This window comes from Macadamia integrifolia, unplaced genomic scaffold, assembly GCF_013358625.1.
Source record: "Macadamia integrifolia cultivar HAES 741 unplaced genomic scaffold, SCU_Mint_v3 scaffold526, whole genome shotgun sequence".
In the NCBI taxonomy this organism is placed as follows: domain Eukaryota; kingdom Viridiplantae; phylum Streptophyta; class Magnoliopsida; order Proteales; family Proteaceae; genus Macadamia; species Macadamia integrifolia.
This window is the reverse complement of record NW_024870472.1, coordinates 169,213-191,096: the sequence shown is the minus strand read 5'-3', so window position 1 is coordinate 191,096 and position 21,884 is coordinate 169,213. Positions and strand designations below refer to the sequence as shown.

Below are 21,884 nucleotides of genomic sequence, written 5' to 3'. Positions count from 1 at the left end.
AACTCTTTTCTCTTTCTTCCTCTCTTCCTTGGCGATCTTGGAGGTCTCCTTGGCGCTTCTACTCGTGAGTCTACTCATCAACTCGGCGCTTTAGAGAAGAGTCAACTCTCCCTCCTTCAAGTAAGTTCCTCCTTTTCTTTTCTCAGAATTTCCCCTTTGAGGTAAAATGCATGTGTAGGCTTCACTTTAGGTTGTCTTTCCATATTTTTCTCCATAGAATAGCATTTCCATGTGATTGTGATGCCTCTACTGTGGTCATTTGTAGTTTATTTGGATTTTATCCCCTTCATTTGGAGAAAACCCCAAATCGTGCCCTAGGTTTCCAAATTTGGGGGTTTCTTAAATTTTTACTCCTTTTCTCCAATTGATAACTCCTTTGTGATGCATTCCATTTGATTTGTGCTAGATATGCTTTAGATTTCATGAATCATCCATTATGCTTGGAATCCCCATGTATTTCCATGAAAATCCCTCTTTTTGTATTGGTTTCCTTGATTTTCATCCCATACTTGTATTCATGGAACTCCATAGTCTATTTGGGTATGTTCTTGTACTTTCGTGATCCCACTACTATGTCATTCCGTCTTAGCCCTATGGTTTCCGGTTGTTCTCCATTATGTTCGAATTTGCGCATTGGAATTGAATCCCCTCGTTTTATTTATGCTCTTTGCTTTTGCTGTCATTTTACTGTTTTCGTATGTTTCTCTGCGTTGTCACCTACCGTGCATCATATCCATTAGCTCCCTATCGTTTCTAGCTTGTCACCGTTCCCGTTTTGCATGAATTTGGTTTTGGATTTCCCCTTTTTAATGGTGCTGTCAGTTTCCTTTCTGTATTCACCCTATTTTCTTTTCTTCTTGCCAGGATATCATCTCGCACCAGCAAAGGACCATCATCCTCTGGCGTACGACGTAAGACCACCGCTTCTAAGCGGAAGAGTGCGGAGACCAGCTCTTCAGCCCCTCGCATAGGGAGACCCGGACCTGCCCGGTCTGACCCTTCAGACTATGATGAGGAGCACTTCCTTAGTGCAGAGGCAGCAGCCAACTGGCCTAACTTCCTGAAGAGGTCAGTGATGATGGAGAAGACCGTGGTAGTCGAGGACTTCCACAAGGCTCGGCTTCAGGAGAGGTTCTCAGCATTGGGCTGGGACTCTATTCTTCATGTAGACCAACCATGCTACGAGTAGCTAGTCCGTCGGTTCTACTGCAACTTGGAGGTGTCGTATCCGTACAGGGAGTTCACCATTAGCAGCTTGGTAAAGGGGGTAGACCTCCAGCTGATGGTGGGCACCTTGGCCAGCATCTTGGGTATATCAGTGGCTGGACACCGATACTATAGTCCTCCTAGGAGTAAGCCTTTGGGACCATTCATGAGCCTGGCGATGTCGGACTTCATCTACGAGACCATCTGCGGCAGCAGTAACCGTCCGGAGTCCGAGACACCCTTCTACCCCGAGGTTCGTCTATTTGCCCGGTTGGTCCAGTTCAACCTGCTCCCTAGAGGAGGTCATCGGAACCAGGTGGGTTTCATGGTGACTGTCATTGCGTTCTGCATTTACACGGCTGTAGAGGGAGGTGTCAAGCACTTGTGCCTCCCCTACATCATTCTCAGGATGATGGAGCACCACACTTCCCACCCTGAGGATGGAGGATCCCCCTATGGTAGGATCCTCACTAGGATCTTCGAGTTCTTCAGGGTGGACTTGAGGGGCGAGGAGGGGAAGACTCCGGCTGATAGGTTTGACCGGAGTAACCTCCTGAGGATGGGTCTCCAGACCCTCATTGATTCACCTCCGAGAGCAGGAGCTCAGAGAGGTAGGGGTAGGAGGGCCGCCCCTATGGAGGATGTCCACATGGAGGAGGAGTCCAGTGAGGAGGATGAGGACTACGTTCCTCAGGACGAGGAGGAGGATCCGATGGGTGGTGGCATCCCTGAGGAGGCACCTTAGGAGTCAAGAGGTCCTGGTCCTAGTTCTTCTAGAGCTGCAGCCTCACCACATAGAGTCCCACCACTTGGGAGTGGTGCCTACGACTTCGAGGGCATGATGTCCTCCATGCGGGCCTTACAGGATGGCCAGGTTCAGCTACTGAGATGGCTGGACGAGAGTGCCTCCAGGGAGGAACGCATCCTGGAGAGGCAGGCCACCTTGGAGGATTCCTTCCTTAGGCTGGGTCAGGACTTGGACACCACGGCCAATGCTATCTCAGTAGATTTTGGCCGGCTTTGGAGGGAGGTACGGCTGGTGAACACGAGGTTTGACTATTACGATCACTGCCTCAACGTCAACTCTAGGCCTCCGACGAACGTGGTGATCATCGATGATGACGACGACGACGACCAGTGAGGGCTTGGCTCGCCCACACCAGCTGTTTATCTGTTTTCTCTTTTTTTTTTGTAGACCTTATTGTATACTTATTTGCGCTGTAACTGGATTCATTTATGGAATAATATATTTTTGGATAGTGGATTTTGTGGTGAATTCAGATGTGGAATACTTGTGTAGTTTAGTTGTGTATTTTGCTACTTGATCATTGTTATGTCATATTATCTGTTGTTTATCAGGTATTTGTGTGTAAATTTTTGGAAATCCCATTTTACGCCGTTATGCTGCCAAAATTTCGTCGAAATAGTACTCTATAGGTTATATCACCAACTTAATCCCCTTTTATCTATACTGACGCATGCCATGAATGCAACATATAATGCAACCCTTTTTATACTTTCTTTCTTTGGCTTTTAATCTTTAAAGCTTTTATATTAACCCAACCCCATTTCCCTATTATAGAGTCTACGGGATTCTAATGGTATGCTGTGAGTGGAGCAGAGCATCACGCTCTGATACCACTGTTTGTCACACCCCGTTCTCACAGAACCGGGCCAGTGACCGAGTTAACACCGGTTAACCCAAACTTGCCAGGATCATCAGATACTGTATTCCACCACAACATACACACAACTAATATAAACTCATCAGATCAGCGGAAGACTAAGTTTTACCTGTGAATAGTCCCATAATACTTGATACCCGGATAGTGATACAATAATTATATATATTTGGACCCGAAGGCATGATATTTACATAAAAAAGAATAAAATTCAATTATCAAGTACGTAAGGAAATCCACAAAAACAACAAGAGTACATAGCTCGGCTCGATATCAAGGCTAGAGCTCAGCTCGGCATCAAGGGTTGAGCCCAGCTTGGTGTCACGTAGTAGAGCTCAGCTCGACCTCAGAAGTGGAGCTCAGCACGGCCTCAGAACTGCTATCCCGCAGCACAACTCTCGCACGAGTAGTCAGTGCCGTGCTCTAACTCCTCAGGGGTCTACCAGTCCTCTTCAGGAAACTCGACTGTGGGACCCACCCGTGCTCCTCAGATGTATGACCTGTAAAATCATCTAAAAAGGGGCGTATACGTGGGATGAGCTCACTAGCTCAGTAAGTGGTAAGTTGGACCAGACAGCAGTCCACACATCACAACACATCATATGCACTACATGCCATGCTATACATTTTAAATCACATCCACCTAAGCAACATTACTAAGTCTTTAGTTTTAGTGCTATTACAACCACAGTGCGCGTATACTCCGGGTACGAGCCGCGAACTCCCTCCCGCGATACACCCATAGGGCTGTCGGAGAAGGTTGGAGACCATCCACCGGCTCTCAACAGAAATGTAAATGACTGAAAATAAAGGTGCTAACTCCAGTAATTTAAAAGCAGTACGATTGGCCCTCTTGAATGTACCACCGGGGTTGCCGACTGTCCTACATGACCCGTCGGGCGTTATGTCTAACCGCCACAGTGACCCGATGACCGCGACCACTGCTTCCCCCCAAATGATAACCCAACACCTTAATCCCTGTTGGGAAGGGTCGTAGCACGGGATGGTGAAAATCCTAATACCGCATGCTCCTATATGACAATAGTACGATTGCATAGTGCCTCCGTGTCCCATTCCACGGGCCACCAATGCACTCGTCTCCAAGCCGACTACGGCATCTAGTCTATCAATGGAACATGCACAATGATGTCCTCATTCAACATATAAACATCTCATTCAATTGGCATTTGGAAAATAAACATAGCACATATGCACATCAATGTGTGGAATGAATAGTCTACATAGCATATTCATGATGGCATGACTAGACTAGATATAATTAAATGAATGCCAAACAATGCCTTGAAACAAGGCCAAACGTCCTCTCCCCACTTACTTGTAGTGTACAAGGATTCCCGTTTGGGACGGGTGAGATCTAGTGCGAATCGGGTAGGATTTGGTGAACCTAACATAATTGAGCGGGGTTAATACTTCACCCTTTTAGGATCAAAATTAATGAAATCTGATGACAAAATCATGTTTAGAACGTCAAAAGAAGGTCACACGTCCGATTTGGGTCCAATCGGACAATGGGAAGATCAAGCTTCGGCGCCGCTGAAATCCTTCCCTTCTTCCTCTTCCTTCTCTTCCCTTCTTCTTCCCTTTCTTTTCTCTCTCCTCTTTACTATCCTCACCAACGTACGGGTGACATAAATGGAAAGAAAAGAAAAAAAACATAAAGCTATATATATAATTCCTAATTAAGTGAATAGTGCACATGGATGGGTCACTCAGGTGGGTGGGTGCACCCACCTGTCCGCCCACCTGAGGGCCAAAACTTGGGATTTTCGAGCCCCACCCGTGGCATACGATGTAGCATACGTATATACCTTAAAATACAGATATAATACCTGCTTTATCCGTACATGGCCTTATAGTAGGTGCATGTACACGGCTTGGGCACTCCCGTCTCTTCTGGCACTGGCTCGGACTTGTCGGGCCAGCCGGTGTTTAAGGTCACCCATGCCATCATAGCCCATAAGGAACCCGCTCTAATTTTCTCTGGCTCGGTTCCTGCATGGTCAAACCGGTTCAACCGCGAAATCAGACCGGGTTTAAGAAGCAGGGTATTACAGCACCAATGGTCATTACTACTTTCTACGATAAGGGGACTGAGTTATGATTGTTAGTCAACTCATTCAGAGACGAGGATGTACCTCCTAGTAGGGAGTACTTAGTTAAGTGGAAGAGGCTATCGAAGAGTGAGGCAAGTTGGGAACCTATCAATTCTCAATGACAGTTCTACGATCATATACAAAGGTTTTAGGAAGAAGACATAATGAGGATGTCACTGATTTAGGTGGGGGTGAGTGTTACAACCTGCCCAACAAAGGTCCACAGGCTAAGCTCACAAACCATGGACTTAATTTATTGGGCTAGGTAAGTTTCTTAAACTTTATACCAAAGTGTAGGAAGTTTGAATACTTATAGAGAAGTCTTTTCTCTAGACTCTTCTACCATTGTGTGGGGAGTGTAAATAAATTTTTAGAAGCAAGGAAGGGTCTAGAGGTTACTTGTACATAACAAAGAGAATTATAGAATTCTCCACTAAGGAGGTGGGAAGTTTCTAGTTTCCTTGGTTAGAAACATTTAAAACCATTGGATGGAGGACAAGTGTAAACATGTTAGGAATTCCTTAAGACCTTGGTTGCCTATAAATAAGAGTGACCTTTGGCCAGGGCACCCAGCAAGTGTGCATCTAAACATTGTACTCAATGCCAAACAAGTGAGCATCCAAGCATTGTACTCAAAGTTCTCTGGTGTAATACAAGTTTTTTCACCCAAACTTTCTTGTATTCATTACTTCTCTTCTCAAGTTCTTTAAGATGCATAGTAAGGCTGACTTAATGCTAGTGAAATTGCTAAGTGCCAACACAATTTCTTAGAAAGGTTTAAGGCTGTGACAAAGGACTCTCAATCTATATCTAGCTAAAGTAGTGGGAGCCATCGATGCTTAGCATGGATTCTAGTGTTCGTCAATAGCACTTTCACTATCATGCAAAGACCATATCAGTGTTGGACAAAGGCAACTAATCACAAGAGAAGGTAGTGACTGGAGAGGAAGGTAGGGTGAAGTTTGGGGGTAAAAAGGTCAAAAAACACAATAGGGTGAAGATGGGACATTTTTTGGGTAATTTAATAATAGTTATATTTATTTTATGTATTTTTTTTTTGTTAACTGAAACATAAGGGGTAGTTTTGTAAGGAAGACCCAAAATGAAAATCATAGTAATTTTCCCAAATTTTTTATACAAATCTGACTTTTGAGATCTCGTCAAACAAAGTATAATGAGAGACGAGAAACCCTTCCCAGTTCTCAGCATATGTGCCTAAACGTCCCAATCGATTCCTTGTCGAATAATCTTCACCAAAAAAAAAGGGGGGGGGGAATTCACTATCACTCCCGTACACTTGGCCTATATTTACTAAAACTCCCATATCTTTTACTTTTTTCTGATACTTCCCTACTTTTTGATTTTTACATCTCTTTCTCCCCTGCTCTTTTAAATACCCAGATTACCCCTCTTTTTCACCTGTAGCCTACTACACCTGTTTCAAATTTACTGGTTCAAGGTTTGAACCAAATGTTACACCTATGCCCTAATCCGGTCTAATTTGAACTGTTGTGACAGGCCTCAGATCGGAGATCAGAAGTACGATGAGGTTTTGGCTCGTGGCTGTACATTGTTGAAGGGGTAGAGATGACCCCACATGTTCGTGCATTACGTGCCTATCTAACTGGAGGGGATTCATACCTTTCGATCCCAGACAGTAAGTGACCTGACTCCCCACACTTGATTTTCGGTACACATCATAATTGTGGAAAGGCCTTGAGCATGTCCGAGGGTAACCACCCATGTGAGACCAACCATGGGATAGGAAGCTGTCAAGATAGCAAGCTGTCCTGACCATAGAAAACAAGCCACCGGAAGCAGCCTGGGCCTGGATCTGGTGCCTATTTTCGATGGGTTGACAGGCTACTGTCGAGGTTCCGATGCCCATGGTTCCCATCATTTGCATCGTAAATGGTTTTGAATGATACCAAATCATCCTCCACACCTTCCTCGTGATGTGAGAACTTTATGGACCTAAATGTGTGAGTTCTCATGCCCTGAATTTCATTTTAACCAGATTGGTTCAAATGAGGTCCAAACCAAATAGACCCTAAGGCCCACTTAAGTTATCCTTTTTTCATCATTTCCCTTATTCTCAATGTAGGAGAGGAGAGAAAGAGGAGAGGAAGGAAGAAGGAGGAGGTTGGAGGCCTACCTTGGTGCCGGTTGCCGCCTTGTTGTCGAAATCGCTGCCTGAGGTAAGTATAACCTCCTATACCACTCTCTCTCTTAATTTTGACCTAGAAAAAGCTAGGTATAGATGGAATCGTGGTGTACACACCATGTTAAGGTTTTGGAATGTGTGATATACCCTCCTGGTGTTGTTGTTGAGCTCGAACCAAGCCCGATGAGCTCCGATAACATGTATTGCCAAAAGACCAACTAGGGTTTCGATCGTTCGATTGACGTATCTCCAAAATGGATCAGTGGAATTGGAATTTTTTTGGCTTAAAATGATGCTGGGAACATCCCCTACAAACTCCATGGAAAAAATACCAGTGATCGGGCCTGAGCTAAAAAGCCACAATTTGAATTGGACCTTTCTATACTGCCACCGAAAAAATGGCATAAGAAACACTGTAGCTATTTCGGTGGCATATTTCTGGTGGACATATGAGCCTTATGGGCTCTCTGTCACCTCCATCAGAAATAAGACTGATATTTCTAGTAGAAATGCCCTGTTTTTTGTGGCTATTTCTGGTGACAGTACTGTCACTTAGGAACAGTGTCTGTACCCTTTGGGGGTGGCCTGTGTGGGTCCCTCCTGATATTCCTGACACGTACTGATGTACAATTCTCTTGTGTCTAGGACAATGACACACACGTGCCCTGAAGCTGGAATTGAATTGATCGATTAATGGCCGTACTTGAACCCGAACACACTCAATCGTAAAACAGGAAAGGGATGGACTGTGTTTATTTTTGAAAATGTATATTATTATTAAATTGCTCACATGCTTAGAATTATATGTTTAATTGTAAATGCTCAAATGCGATGATACATTATATTATCACTTACGATTATGATATAAATTGTATGGAGATGTATGATGGGATCTGGTGTGGCTGAGGTGGTACCGATACTATGATCACCATGTGTTTGGTTGTGTGTGTGTAATAGAATCCGACGTGGCCGAGGTGGTACCGGTGCCGTGATTGCCATATGTATGTTGCATTCGTGCATTGATTATGTGCATTAGAGTTAGTTGTAGTCACGAGTTACACTTTGTGGCCAAGGTTTCGCCGGTATTGTGTACCCCAGGACTGCATTTGAAAATGGATGCGCTTTATGGCCGATGATTGATACTGGTGTCACGTAGTCTATACTTAACTATGATATGTATGCTAGATTAGGTAAACGATCTCGGGCTTCACTTTGTGGCTAAGGTCTCTCTGGTGTCGTGTACCTGGGATTGTATTCAGAGATGGATTACACTTTATGGTTGAAATCTTGCCGATATCTTGTAATTCATACTAACTGTATCACTGTGAAGGCATGTAGAATATATGTGGTTAGGTATCACTTCTTATGCTATAAACCCTTGCCAATAGGGGTTGAGGTGTTGGATAACCCATTATGCTATGTTCGATGTGCCTTTTTCAGAATGCCACACTCGCGGTGTAATGTGATTGTAGCCGGAGGCAGAAACTTGTGGTATGTTTGATGTGCTTTTTTCAAAATGCCACACCTATAGTACAATGTGATTGTAGTCGAAGGTGGGAACCTATCTGACGTGGCCGATGTGTTACCGGTGCCGTGACTATCAGGAGGGGATTATCAGGGGTTTGTTGTGTGATCTATGGACAGATACAGGGACTGATAGGCTTCTAATCACGACCAAGGTTTGTATCCTTGCATAGTCGATGGTGGCTTCGAGATGAAGGATATATCCTAATGCGTCGTATAGCATACGGTTGAAACTGTAGACCTATGCTGAGGTGGTCCAAGTGGCCAAATCCATTGAAGATCGGCATAGAGACAACTTCACGGCCCAGTAAGGAACTAGAAAGTGGGTAATGGGATCTACTAATTCTAGGGGAGGCAGAAAACCTTTTTGAGTGCCTTATATCAACCCAACTCCAGTCCAATTTAGGAGGCCTGATGCTAGTCAGACTTCCTAGCCCTCCCGATCTAGTGTTGTATCTCAGTCTTTGGGATCGACCTGAGATGCTTTCATTGTAATCAGCCGGGCCACATGGCGAGGACATGCCCCCACCGAAGGCCAGGTGATGCACCCTACACTATGCCACCTAGGCCCCAATAGACATATTCAGCCCCTAGACCCACGTAGCCCCTACAAGGTCAGAGACCACAAGGCAGAGTGTTTACTATGGCTTCAGAAGATGCTGAGGCTGCACCCGGTGTAGTGATAGGTACATTATTGATATCATTATTGCCTGCACATATGTTATTTGACTCAAGAGCCTCGCATTCATTCGTGTCACCGGCATTTGCGAAGAAGATGAGCATTCAACCCAAGGGACTAACTCAATGTTGGGCTGTGAGCACCCCTACAGGAAGTGTAGTGGGTTTGAACTATGTTTATGAACCCTGCCCAGTGACCATAGGTGATCATGAGTTGAATGCTCACCTGATCGAGTTGGATATGACCAACTTCGATGTGATTTTAGGAATGGACTGGTTTTTCGCATATAGAGCCAGTGTGCTATGTGTAGAGGCATATGCCATTCACTTGAGGTTAGTACTGCAACGGCTGAGGGAGAAGCAACTCTATGTCAAATTCAACAAGTGTGAGTTTTGGCTATCATAGGTGGAATTCTTAGGCCACATTATTTTAGACAAGGGTATAGAGGTTGACCCAGGCAAGGTGAAGGCAGTTCTAGAATGGGAGACTCCCAAGAGTGTAGCAGACATACATAGTTTTCAAGGAATGACAGAATACTATAGGAGGTTTATCAAGAACTTCTCTCTCATTGCTACTTCGATGACCCAACTCACATGAAATGGTGTAAAATTTGAGTGGTCTGAGGCTTGGGAGAAGAGCTTCAAAGAGCTAAGGCAAAGGTTGGTATCAGCTCCAGTTTTGATTATTCCGACCTGTATAGGTGGTATGATTGTGTATAGTGATGCCTCCAAGCTTAGATTGGGTTATGTATTGATGCAGCATAGGAAAGTCATTGCTTATGCATCCCGTTAGTTAAAGGATTATGAGAAGAACTATCCCACCCATGATTTAGAGTTGACAACTGTGATTTTTGCACTGAAAATCTGGAGACACTGCCTATATGGTGAGAAGAGTGAGATTTTTAGTGACCATAAGAGCCTCGAGTACTTCTTCACCCAAAAAGAGCTCAACATGAGACAGAGGCGTTGGTTAGAGCTGATGAAAGATTATGATTGTACTATCCACTATCACCCAGGAAAGGCCAATGTGGTAGCTGATGCACTTAGTCAGAAATCCTAGTCACTGACTCTTGCATCACTGACCACCAATGAGTATCTCCTATAGGAGGCTAGGAAACTAGACTTGAAACTATTAGTAGAGGGTGTCACTTTGTCACTATCGGCATTAGTGGTGCAACCTAGTCTGATGGATAGGATCACTGTAGCTCAAGTTACTAATGCAGAGTTGCAAAAGCTGATAGCAGAATGCCAGGAAGGAACCCAAAAGGACCCAGATTTCTCTATAACTGAAAGCAAGATTCTCAAGTTCAAAGGGAGGTTGTGTATGCCCAGTGATGGTGATTTGAGAGACATAGTTTTGAGAGAGGCACATAGCTCTCCATACTCCATTCACCCCGGCAACACTAAAATGTACAAGGACCTCAAGGGATCCTACTGGTGGAAAGGAATGAAGAATGATGTAGCCACACATGTGTCTAGATACCTCATATGCCAGAAGTCAAGGCTGAGAGACAAAGGCCCCATGGGTTATTACAGTCCATCCCTATTCCAGAGTGAAAATGAGAGAATATTACCATGGACTTCATCACAGGCCTACCCCGTAAATAGAAGGGTATGGATGCCATTTGGGTAGTTGTGGACCACTTGACCAAGGCAGCTCACTTTATCCCAATGAAGATCACATAAGTTATAGACAAGTTGGCCAAGTTGTATGTCGATAACATCATCAATTTGCATAGTGTCCCAGTTAGTATCATCTCTGATCGAGATCCCAGGTTCACTTCCAAGTTTTGGACATGTGTGCAGAAGGCTATGGGCACACAATTGGCTTTTAACACTGCCTTTCACCCTTAGACCTATGGTCAATCGGAGAGGACTATTCAGACATTAGAGGACTTACTCTGAGCATGTGCCTTGGATATAAGTTATAGTTGGGATGAACACATTTCCCTTATTCAGTTCTCCTACTACAACAATTATCAGGCCACCATCAGAATATCCCCATTCGAGGCACAGTATGGCAGGAAGTGCCAAACTCCACTCTATTGGGATGAGGTTGGTGAGTGGCATATTTTGGGTCCAAACTTGATACAGGCTATTAGTGAGAAGGTGAATGTGATCAGAGAAAGGATTAAGGTAGCTCAGTCTAGGAAGAAAAGCTACGCTGATGTTAGGAGGAAACATCTGGAGTTTGGTGTTGGAGATAAGGTGTTCCTACAAATCTCCCCAGTTAAAGGGGTGATGCAGTTCGGCAAGAAGGGAAAGCTTAGTCCAAGGTTTATGAGACTATATAATGTACTATAGAAGATCGTACTGGTAGCTTACTGGATAGCTTTACCGCCAGGGTTGGAAGGCACACATGATGTCTTCCATGTTTCTATGTTGAGGAAGTACATTCCCAAGCCCACTCACATCTTGACTTACATACCCCATGAGTTGGATGAGGATTTTGCCTAGATGAAGTATCCAGAGAAGATCGTTGATCGGAAGAACCATGTTCTTTACAACCACATTGTTTCCTTCATCAAAGTGAAATGGATGAACCACCTTGAACAAGAAGCATCTTGGGAGCGAGAAGATGAAATGATGAAGCAGTATCCTGGATTGTTTGATTTAACAAGTATGTTTAATTGTGAGGATGAAATTCTTGTAAGGTGGGGGGAATGTTACGCATGTGCCCTAATCCTGTCTAATTTGAACTGTTGTGATAGGCCTCAAATCGAAGATCGAAAGTACGATCGGATTTTGGCTTACGTCTGCACATTGTCGAAGGGGTGTTCGTGCATTGCGTGCCTATTTAACTGGAGGGTATTCATACCTTTCGATCCTAGATGGTAAGTGACCTGACTTCCCACACTTGATTTTTGGCATGCATCATAATTACCGAAAGGCCTTGAGCATGTCCAAGGGTAACCACCCGTGCGAGACCAACAATGGGATAGGAAGCTGTCAAGACAGCAACCATCGGAAGCAGCATGGGCCTAGATCCAGTGCCTGTTTTCGATGGGTTGACAGGTTACTGTCGAGGTTCCGATACCCGTGGTTCCCACCACTCGTATCATAAATGGTTCGAGATGATGCTAAATCATCCTCCACACCTTCCTCATGATGTGAGCACTTTATGGACCTAAGTGTGTGAGTCCTCGTGCCTTGAATTTCATTTTAACCCGATTGGTTGAAAAGAGGTCCAAACCAAATAGACCCTAAGGCCCACTTAAGTTTTAAGTTGGGAAATGAGGATTTGAATCATCATTTCCCTTGTGCTCAATGTAGGAGAGGATAGAAAGAGGAGAGGAAGGAAAAAGAAGAGGAAGAAGGAGGAGGTTGGAGGCCTACCTTGGTGCCGGCTGCCGCCTTGTTGCCGGAATCGTTGCCGGAGGTAAGTATAACCTCCCATACCACTCTCTCTTCATTTTGACCTAGAAAAAGCTATATATGGATGGAATCGTGGTGTACACACCATGTTAAGATTGTGGGATGCATGTTCTAGCCTCCCGGTGTTGTTTCTGAGCTCGAACCAAGCCTGGTGAGCTCCAGCAACATGTATTACCAAAAGACCAATTAGGGTTTTGATCGTTCGATCGACGTATCTCCAAAATGGCTCAATGGAATTGGAATTTTCTTGGCTTAGAATGATGCTAGTAACATCCCCTATAAACTCCATGGAACAAATCCCGATGATCGGGCCCAAGCTGGAAAGCCCCAATTTGAATTGGACCTTTCTGTACTGCCACCGAAAATATGGCATAGGAAATACTGTAGCTGTCTTCGATGGCATATTTTTGATGGACATATGAGTCTTATGTGTTCTCTGTCACCTCCATCGAAAATAGGAATGATATTTCCAGTGAAAATGCCCTGTTTTCGGTGGCTATTTCCGATGATAGTACTATCACTTAAGAACAGTGTCTGTATCCTTTGGGGGTGACCGTGTGGGTCCCTCCTAATATTCCCGACACGTACTAATGTACGATTTCCTTGTGTCTTGGACAGTGATGCACAAATTCCTAGAAGTTAGAATTGAATTGATCGATCGGTGGCCGTACTTGAACCCGAACCCACCCGATGGTAAAACAAGTGAGCGTTGAATTGTGTTTATTTTTGAAAATGTTTTTATTATTAAATTACTCATATGCTTAGAATTATATGTTTAATTGTAAATGCTCAAATGCGATGATACGTTATATTATCATTTACGATTATGATATGAATTGTATAGAGATGTATGACGGGATCTGGTGTGGCTAAGGTGGTACCGGTACCGTGATCGTTGTGTGTTGGTTGTGTATGTGAGATGGAATTCGGCATGGCCGAGGTGGTATCGGTGTCGTGATTGCCGTATGTATGTTGCATTCATGTATTGATTATGCGCATTAGAGTTAGTTGCAGTCATGAGTTACACTTTGTGGCCAAGGTCTCACTAGTATCGTGTACCCCAGAACTGCATTTGGAAATGGATGCGCTTCATGGCCAATGATTGGTATCGGTGTCGCATAGTCCATACTTAATTGTGATATGTATGCTAGATTAGGTAAACGGTCTCAGGCTTCACTTTGTGGCCAAGGTCTCTCTGGTATCGTGTACTCGGGACTGTATTTGGAGATGGATTACACTTTGTGGTCGAGGTCTTACCGGTATCATGTAGTTCATATTAATTGTATCACCATGAAGGCATGTAGAATATATATGGTTAGGTATCACTCCCTATGCTACGAACCCTTGTTAACAGGGGTTGAGGTGTTGGATAACCCATTGTGATATGTTCTATGTGTCTTTTTGGAATGCCACACCCGCTGTACAATATGATTGTAGCCGGAGGCGGGAACCTATCCGGCTTGGCTGATGTGTTACCAGTGTCGTGACTGCCAAGAGGGGGTTATCAGGGGTTTGCTGGGTGACCCATGGACTCATATGGGGACCGATAGGCTTCTAATCAAGGCTAGGGTTTGTATCTTTGCGTGTCGATGACGGTTCTACAACGAAGGATACAGCCTAATGCGCCGTAGTAGCATTTACCAGACTTAATTTGTATTGTTAGGTGAATAGTAAATAAATGAACTGCATCACGAGCATCATGGACTATGTGTTTAATTTTTGTAATCATGCATCATAAATTATTACTGCTATTGTCTTGATTGGATGTGCTTGACCCCACCCCTCACTGAGTGAGTTAGAAAGCTCACCCCACGTATACACCCGTTTTTAGATGATGATGCAGGTACCGTGGTGCCAATGACGAGTGACTCAGTATCTTCTGGGTTAGAGTATGGTGTGAGTGACTGGTGGATGCCAGAAGCGAAGGAGCACGATCAGGACTGTTCTTACGACCATTATGCTTACGCCGCACCGTGAGGTTGTACATCATATTTTGATACTCTTGGGTATAACTGTGGATTTTAGACTGTTTCTGAGATTATATTATACGTCATGGATGAATGTAACAGAATAACTTGGTTATCATTATTATCTTATCATTAGACGTTTCCCCATTTTTATTTATGATTCCACTATTATACTCTGATTCCGCTGTTTATGTTGGTTTGTGATGTGAGATTGTGAAAATGTTAAGGTACTGCTATCAGAGATCCTGGTAGGTTTGTAAGACAGGTACATGTCTTACTCACACTGTTGGTATTCCTAATGGTAAGTTGGGTCTACTGAGAGTGGGGTGTGACAACAAACCACTTACTTTAGCAAGGTGGGAAGACAACTCAAGGTTCGATCCTTTCTTGGTTGAGAAGAAGACCTCTCTCTCTCTCTCTCTCTCTTAATGGGGTTAATGGGGTTTAGGATTATGTTTTTACCTATTGTTTATTGGGGTTCCACTAACTCTTGTCTCCAACTATTCTTCCGGGAAAGACAACTTAGACAACTAGACTCTTGTAAAGGTAATATCTCTCTGACTCTTCTTCTTGGATATGGATTTTCTGTTTTCTTCCATCAGATTTTCTATTTTCTACCATTCTTCCCCAATTTTTCTTTTTCAAATTGATAATATGGGTTGCTTCCAATAATTTATCAGTTAATTGGACTGCTATTGAACATTGAGTATAAATTGTTTAGCAAAATAACTCTTTTTTTGCATTTGTTACTAATACAATTTTTTTTTAACAGAAAACTACAAATTTTATTAAGAAAAATCAAAGGAGGAGAATCTCCTACCAGAGTCAGGAGTTACAATACAATGCAGTGGTCAAAGCCACCAAACACGGGAAATTCCCAAACGAGATCCCCCTAAAGCTAGGACATGAGCTTCCCTTGTAACAATACGAGGAATAAAATGAAAAGAAGTAAAAGAAAAACCTACTAAGAAAAAAAGAATATCATCAACCACACATTTAATTGCCCAATCAATCGAAGATGGAAGAGAGCTTAAAGCCCTAATGACAGATTGGAAATCACTATAGATCATCACTAATGAGAAACTGCAAGCTAATGCAAGCAAAACTCCATCTCGAATTGCCTCAGCCTCAGCCTCAGTAGCTGCAACCGAGACACTCCATCCCACCTTGCATTTGGCACCTATAAAGGTCCCGTCATGGGATATAATCACAACACCTCTACAGCCTCTTCTTGTTGTAGCATTCCAGGCTCCATCAGAAGGGATAACAAGGTAATCGCTAGGAAGAGAAGTATAGCTCAGATCTGAAAAATTAGAAGCAGATTGGGAGCTGGCAGCAACAATTCTGTCCACACAAATACGACCATCGTCAATTGTAGAATCAATCACAGCCATGGTGCCCAAGGGATCAAGGTCATTCCTTTGAAACACAACTTTATTTCTAGACTTCCAAACCTGCCAAAGGATAGATGACCATGTTAGGTGGAAATCTAGCTGATTGGATATATCCTTATATTTCACAAATAAGAAATTAAGCCAATCTTTAATATTCATACCATGGAAATCCTTAGAATTAAACCTTAAAGAGGAAACCAGCCAAATAGTTGCCGCAAAGGGGCATTGAAAAAGAGCATGAACAACAGTCTCATCGGAACTAGTACATAATGGACAAAGAGCATTATAACCTAAATTCCTTTTGAAAAGGAGATGCTTAACAGCAAGAGAGTTAGAACATCTCCAAAGAAACATCTTGATTTTAGGCATTAAAGGCAAGTTCCAAATGACATTCCAAATGGGGTCAGGGAGAGAGGGAGAAGGTTCTGAAGATGATAGTGAAGCATAATAAGCAGTTCTAATAGAGAAAATACCAGAATTAGAAGATTCCCATCTCCAAGAGTCTTTTTTTACAGAAATACTTAGGGGGATCTAAGATATGGCAGTAGCTTTAGCAGGAGAAAATAAGTAATTAATTAGAGCTAAATCCCATTGCATATAAGCTTTAAGAATTAAGTTTGAGACTTTAGAAATAGAAGGATGATAAGGAATGCTAGTGATATACCCTCCAGGAAAAGAGGCAAGCAAGCCATCATGGAAAATAAAGGCATCACAACCATCTCCAATGGTCCTTCTAAGCCCTTTCACTAATAAGTCCTTCCCCTTCATTATACTCCTCCAGCCCCAAGATCAATTAGGTTTAAGGTCGGCCTCAAGAAAGGAAGTGTAAGGGAAATATTTCCCCTTAAGGATACACACCCAGAGTGCCTCACCACTATAGAGAATCCTCCAACATTGTCTAGCAAGTAAGGCAATATTGAAATCCCAGAACCCAAGACTACCTTCCTTTTTGCTTCTATATAACTTTTCCCATTTAACCCAATGAATCCCATTGGGTTAAATTTCTAGAGGCCGACACACTCCTTTCGAAATGGAATCTATTGACAAATCTGAAGCACCCCAACAGTTACTAAGGTTGTGTTTGGTTGCATAATTCGTTGGAGAGTCTTTCCAGTGAAACACAGTTCTCTGTTTTTTAAAACGTTTGGTTGTTTTAGAAGGTGTTTCTACTTAAACATACTAAGGTTGTGTTTGGTTGCATAATTCGTTGGAGAGTCTTTCCAGTAAAACACGGTTCTCTGTTTTTTAAAACATTTGGTTGTTTTAGAAGGTGTTTCTACTTAAACATACTAATTCTTCTAAAACAGCCATTAAAGCTAAATTGTTGTTCATATAAGAATTAGGGTAAATAGCAAAACTCACTTTTGACAGACATATTTCTAACCCTCATATAAATAATTGTTGTTAAATAGTCATTCAGGAGAATTACAAAAATCGGGCAACATTCTTCATCTCCTCGACGCTACCGCCCATGGCCAGACTTCAACACTGACCCTGAAGCAAGACAACCTCCTTGCTCTTCCCATTGCTACTCTGCTGTTCAGATTTGGAGTTCCCCTTTCTCTACTAGATTCAACCTCTTCTTCCCCAACGTTCCAATCAACTTCAGATTTCTCATCTTCTCTTTTGAGTACTGGTTTATTGTTCAGATTCAACCTCAACTTCGGATTTCTCATCTCAATTACTTGGGAAATATCAACAACCAGGTATGATTCTAATCTCTCTGGTCTTATACTTTTGCTCCTAGTTTCTTTCGTTTGATCCGATGACTGAAATTTAGGGTTTTATGTACAAAATTTTGGTTTTTATGGTTTCTTTGTTGGGAACGGTTCTTGATAGAATGAATGTCTTCTCTGTTTTTTTTTAATAGATGAAATATAATTACTTATTTCTATTTTGAGACTTCTCAGTTATCTCTGTTGGGAACGATTCTTGATCAATGCCCATTATCTTTGTTGTTTCTTGTAAATTTTTCATGTAACTCCTCTAATGGAGGCTTCTCAGAATCATTCTAATCCTTGAAATACTTATCTCTGTTTCTAGTTTTACATCAGTTACTACTGCCACTGAAAGTATATCATCTTCCCTGTGGACTTACTACTTCTCAGTTATCTTAACTAAAGCCAAGTGTATCTCAATTTTACATCAAGCATTAGTTAAGTCATAGGTATTAATGATGTATGAGGAGGAAACCTTAAATTAGGCTCACTTCTGAAAAATATGTCATCAATGTGTCAAGAATTCATCCAGGTTTCCACAAGATGAACTGTTAGCAAACGATTAAGTCTTCAACTTAATGTGGTGGAAGATATTTTCACTTTTCTCTTGTTTTTGGGCTTCACAGCATCTTTCAAAGTCTTGTCTTCATTCACTTGCTGCCGTGCTCCACTGGCTTCAATTGGTGCAGACCTACTATCACGAACATCTAGTACTTGCTCCACAGCCTCAACTTTGGTAAGCCTTTTATCATATCTTGATTCTTTTTGTTCCTTGTCTTGTCTTAGTATCATTGCTCACAAGTAAAACAAATAAGATACACAAGAATCCAGTGGGCATTCATGCATCACCAAAAAGTAGATAAGATAGAAAAGCTTCCCTAAAAACAATGCAACAGTTGTCAAACCAATATTGCATCAAAATATTTCCTATACAGACAGTTTGTAACCCACTAATAAAAATGTGTATAAGCAAGAAAGCACAACTTTGCAATATTACCCTCAGTGATTAAAACCCTTTCTTACTGGAATTCAACAAACAGAAAATACATTTAAATCAAACAGTAAGAAATGCGAAGGTGTTTCTTTTTACAACTGATTGTTCTTTGTACAGTCTCATTTTAATGTCAGGTCCATTGACATCCACGGCAACTGATGTTGGGTGATGCTTTATCTTCCTTAGTGTTCTTTCTGTGTTGTATGCTTCAACCTAAACAATTGCACCGAAAAACTCAGTTTTGAAATTGAAATGACCAAACCAGAAGTGAAAACCAACACCTTGATGAGAGGATTGATCCACAATGGAAACAAAACAAGGAAGTTCATTTTGAATATAAAAAGAAAAAATAAAAATTCTCATGCTCCCAAAAATGGGAACCAAAGAACTTAGGATTTTCCAATTTTTTATATCTTATAATGATTTGCCCTGGAACCCCTTTGGGTTCAAGTTGAGTTACAGCTACATACCCTTGTGTTTAAACCATTACAGATTTAGATCTAATATTAAGGGTACCACTGGGTGGGTGGACGAAATGTTTGCTAGTCCATATTCTTACTCATGTTTTACTTATATTTTTTTGAAATTTTTATATATATATATATATAATCTTTTGTAATGTGTTTTTTTTTCCCTTTTGTTGTATTTTTGTGAATCTCTAGATCAACGTACTAATGGATCCATGGAGAGAATATGATGAGATGTATTATGATAAGCGCAAGAAAATCATTATCTTAATGGGAATTGCTATGGTAGCAGTGGAACAATACAAAAAATTATTTCTTCATAAACAACCATATCGTGGTGAGAGTCTTAGACGATTCATTGAGACAGAGAGAATTATTGGTGTGTCTGACTGCACATGTCGGAGCATCATAAGAATGAGCAGAAAAGCATTCTTCTCTCTATGTCAATTGGTGCAAGAGTCAGACCTTCTTATAGATAGCCCAACAGTACGAGTCGAGCAACAGTTGGTAGTGTTCTTACAAACCATTGCTCATAATTTGAAGAACCGAAAAGTAGTACATGATTTTGGCCATTCGGGTGAAACTGTAAGCCGATACTTTAATTTAGTGTTGGGTGCTGTAATAAAATTGTACCCAATACTACTCAAGCCACTGTGTACCACAACACATAAGCGAATCTCCAGTAACCGTAGAAGCTTCTACCCATACTTTAAAGACTGTATTGGAGCTATTGATGGTTCACATGTTCCGGCTTGGGTAACACTTGACCAACATCGTCGTTTTCGTGATAGGCATGGAGAAATATCTCAGAATATCTTAGCTGCATGTGACTTTAATATGAAATTCACATACATACTTTCTGGCTGGGAAGGATCTGCTTCAGATTCAAGAATTTTGGAAGATGCTCTACACAGAGATGGTGAGGGACGGGTTTTGGTACCTCAAGGAAAATTTTATTTGGTTGATGCAGGTTTTGCTAACCAAAAGGGGTTTCTGAGGCCATATCGTAATGTGTGTTACCATTTGAAAGAGTGGCATAACTCAAACCAGTCTCCAACAGATAAGAAGGAACTGTTTAACTTGCGGCATTCCGAGTTAAGGAATGTAATTGAACGTGCATTCCGCCTTTTGAAGTCTAAATTTAAGATTCTAAAAAGTCAAGCAAAGTACCCATATAAGACACAAACAAGGATCGTGCTTGCATGTGTTCTTATACACAATCATATTCTGACTGAAAATAGTGCTCAAGAAGAAGAAGGTTTCATTGCAGATGAGGAAGCAGAGGCAAAAACTAATGGACAGAAAACTCAGGAGGAAACAAATATGGTGGTTGATAGTGATGCTAGTGACAGTGATAGTGATGGGGAAGATTTTCAGAATGAGAACTGGGAACAATTCCGGGATGAATTGGCTGACGTAATGTGGGATGATTGGATGGAAGGAGATGTAGAGTCTGAGCATGATAGTGATGAAACAATTGGTGGTTCTGAATGATCTTTCTTAATTTCCTTTGAATTGTGACACAATTATGTTTTTTTTTTTTTTCTCTTCAAATCACAAACAATGAATTTGGTACAATTATGATTGTTCTTAAGAATTCAATCTTTTTCCTTTTCCTTTTTGTTATTATTATTATTATGGTTAATGTAATAATTTTTGGACTTGAGTTTTTTAGTCTTTCCATTAATTTTTATGCCCTTGTAGTATTGATCATCTACATTGTTTCTCATATAAGCAGTTGTAGTATGTTGTCTAATGCTGAAATTAAATATTTCTCCTGTCATATTGCATTTAAAAGAATGGATATAGAGAAGGAACACAGTCCAAAGGACGTGACATAGCAATCTGGGCAAGTGAAGTTTCACATTTTATGCTAGATTGCCTATGTAAAATCAAGAGAGATGGGAAAAGTGGAGACAATGGTCTCAAGAAACCAGTATGGCAGGCTGTTACACTTTCTATCAATGATAGATTCCAGCTGAAATTTGAATGGGAGCAAGTGAGGAACCATTACAGAATTTGGAAAGCAAGACTGAGGGCCTTATGTGATCTCCAAAAAACTTCTGGGATGGGTTGGAACAAAGCAGAATCGAGATTCGATGCTCCCCAACATTTTTGGAATGAATTGAAGGTATTGCCATCTCCCAAGTAATAACATGAAATTAGATGTTACTTTAGGACTTCTATGTTTAAATTATTCTTTGTTACCAATAATGACATAGAATTGTATTTTTTTTGGCAACAACTGCATGGTTAGGAAACGAAGTCACTAATGGGAATGATTCAAGTCACCCATCTGATGCTATCCATGATGATGCCTTTGCCAATCCAGTCCCTCTTGAGGTTGAGCAGGAAGAAACAGTTTTTTATGATCAGACAAGTGTCCCTTTAACTCCAGTTGAGACTATGTCCTGAACCCGTGGTAGGCCTCGTTCCAATGCCTCAACTTCTAGGGAGAAGAAAAAGAAGACCGGAGCTGAAAAAATAGGGAGTCCTCTCAAGTTGATTGCATTTTCTATAAGTGGATTGATCCAGTCTGACCCACTTACTGATCTAGGTAAAAAATTGAATTCTGCAATAGATGCAATTCCTGGATTGGAT

At 41.8% G+C, this 21,884-nt stretch overlaps 1 protein-coding gene across 1 annotated transcript; it reads left to right on the top strand.

The window, feature by feature from the left end:
- The first annotated feature begins 19,490 nt into the window (after window positions 1-19,490).
- Window positions 19,491-20,777, top strand: LOC122069041. The gene has a single exon (XM_042632987.1). It carries the CDS (start codon window positions 19,491-19,493, stop codon window positions 20,775-20,777), a length of 1,287 nt encoding a protein of 428 aa, XP_042488921.1.
- The last annotated feature ends 1,107 nt before the right edge of the window (window positions 20,778-21,884 follow it).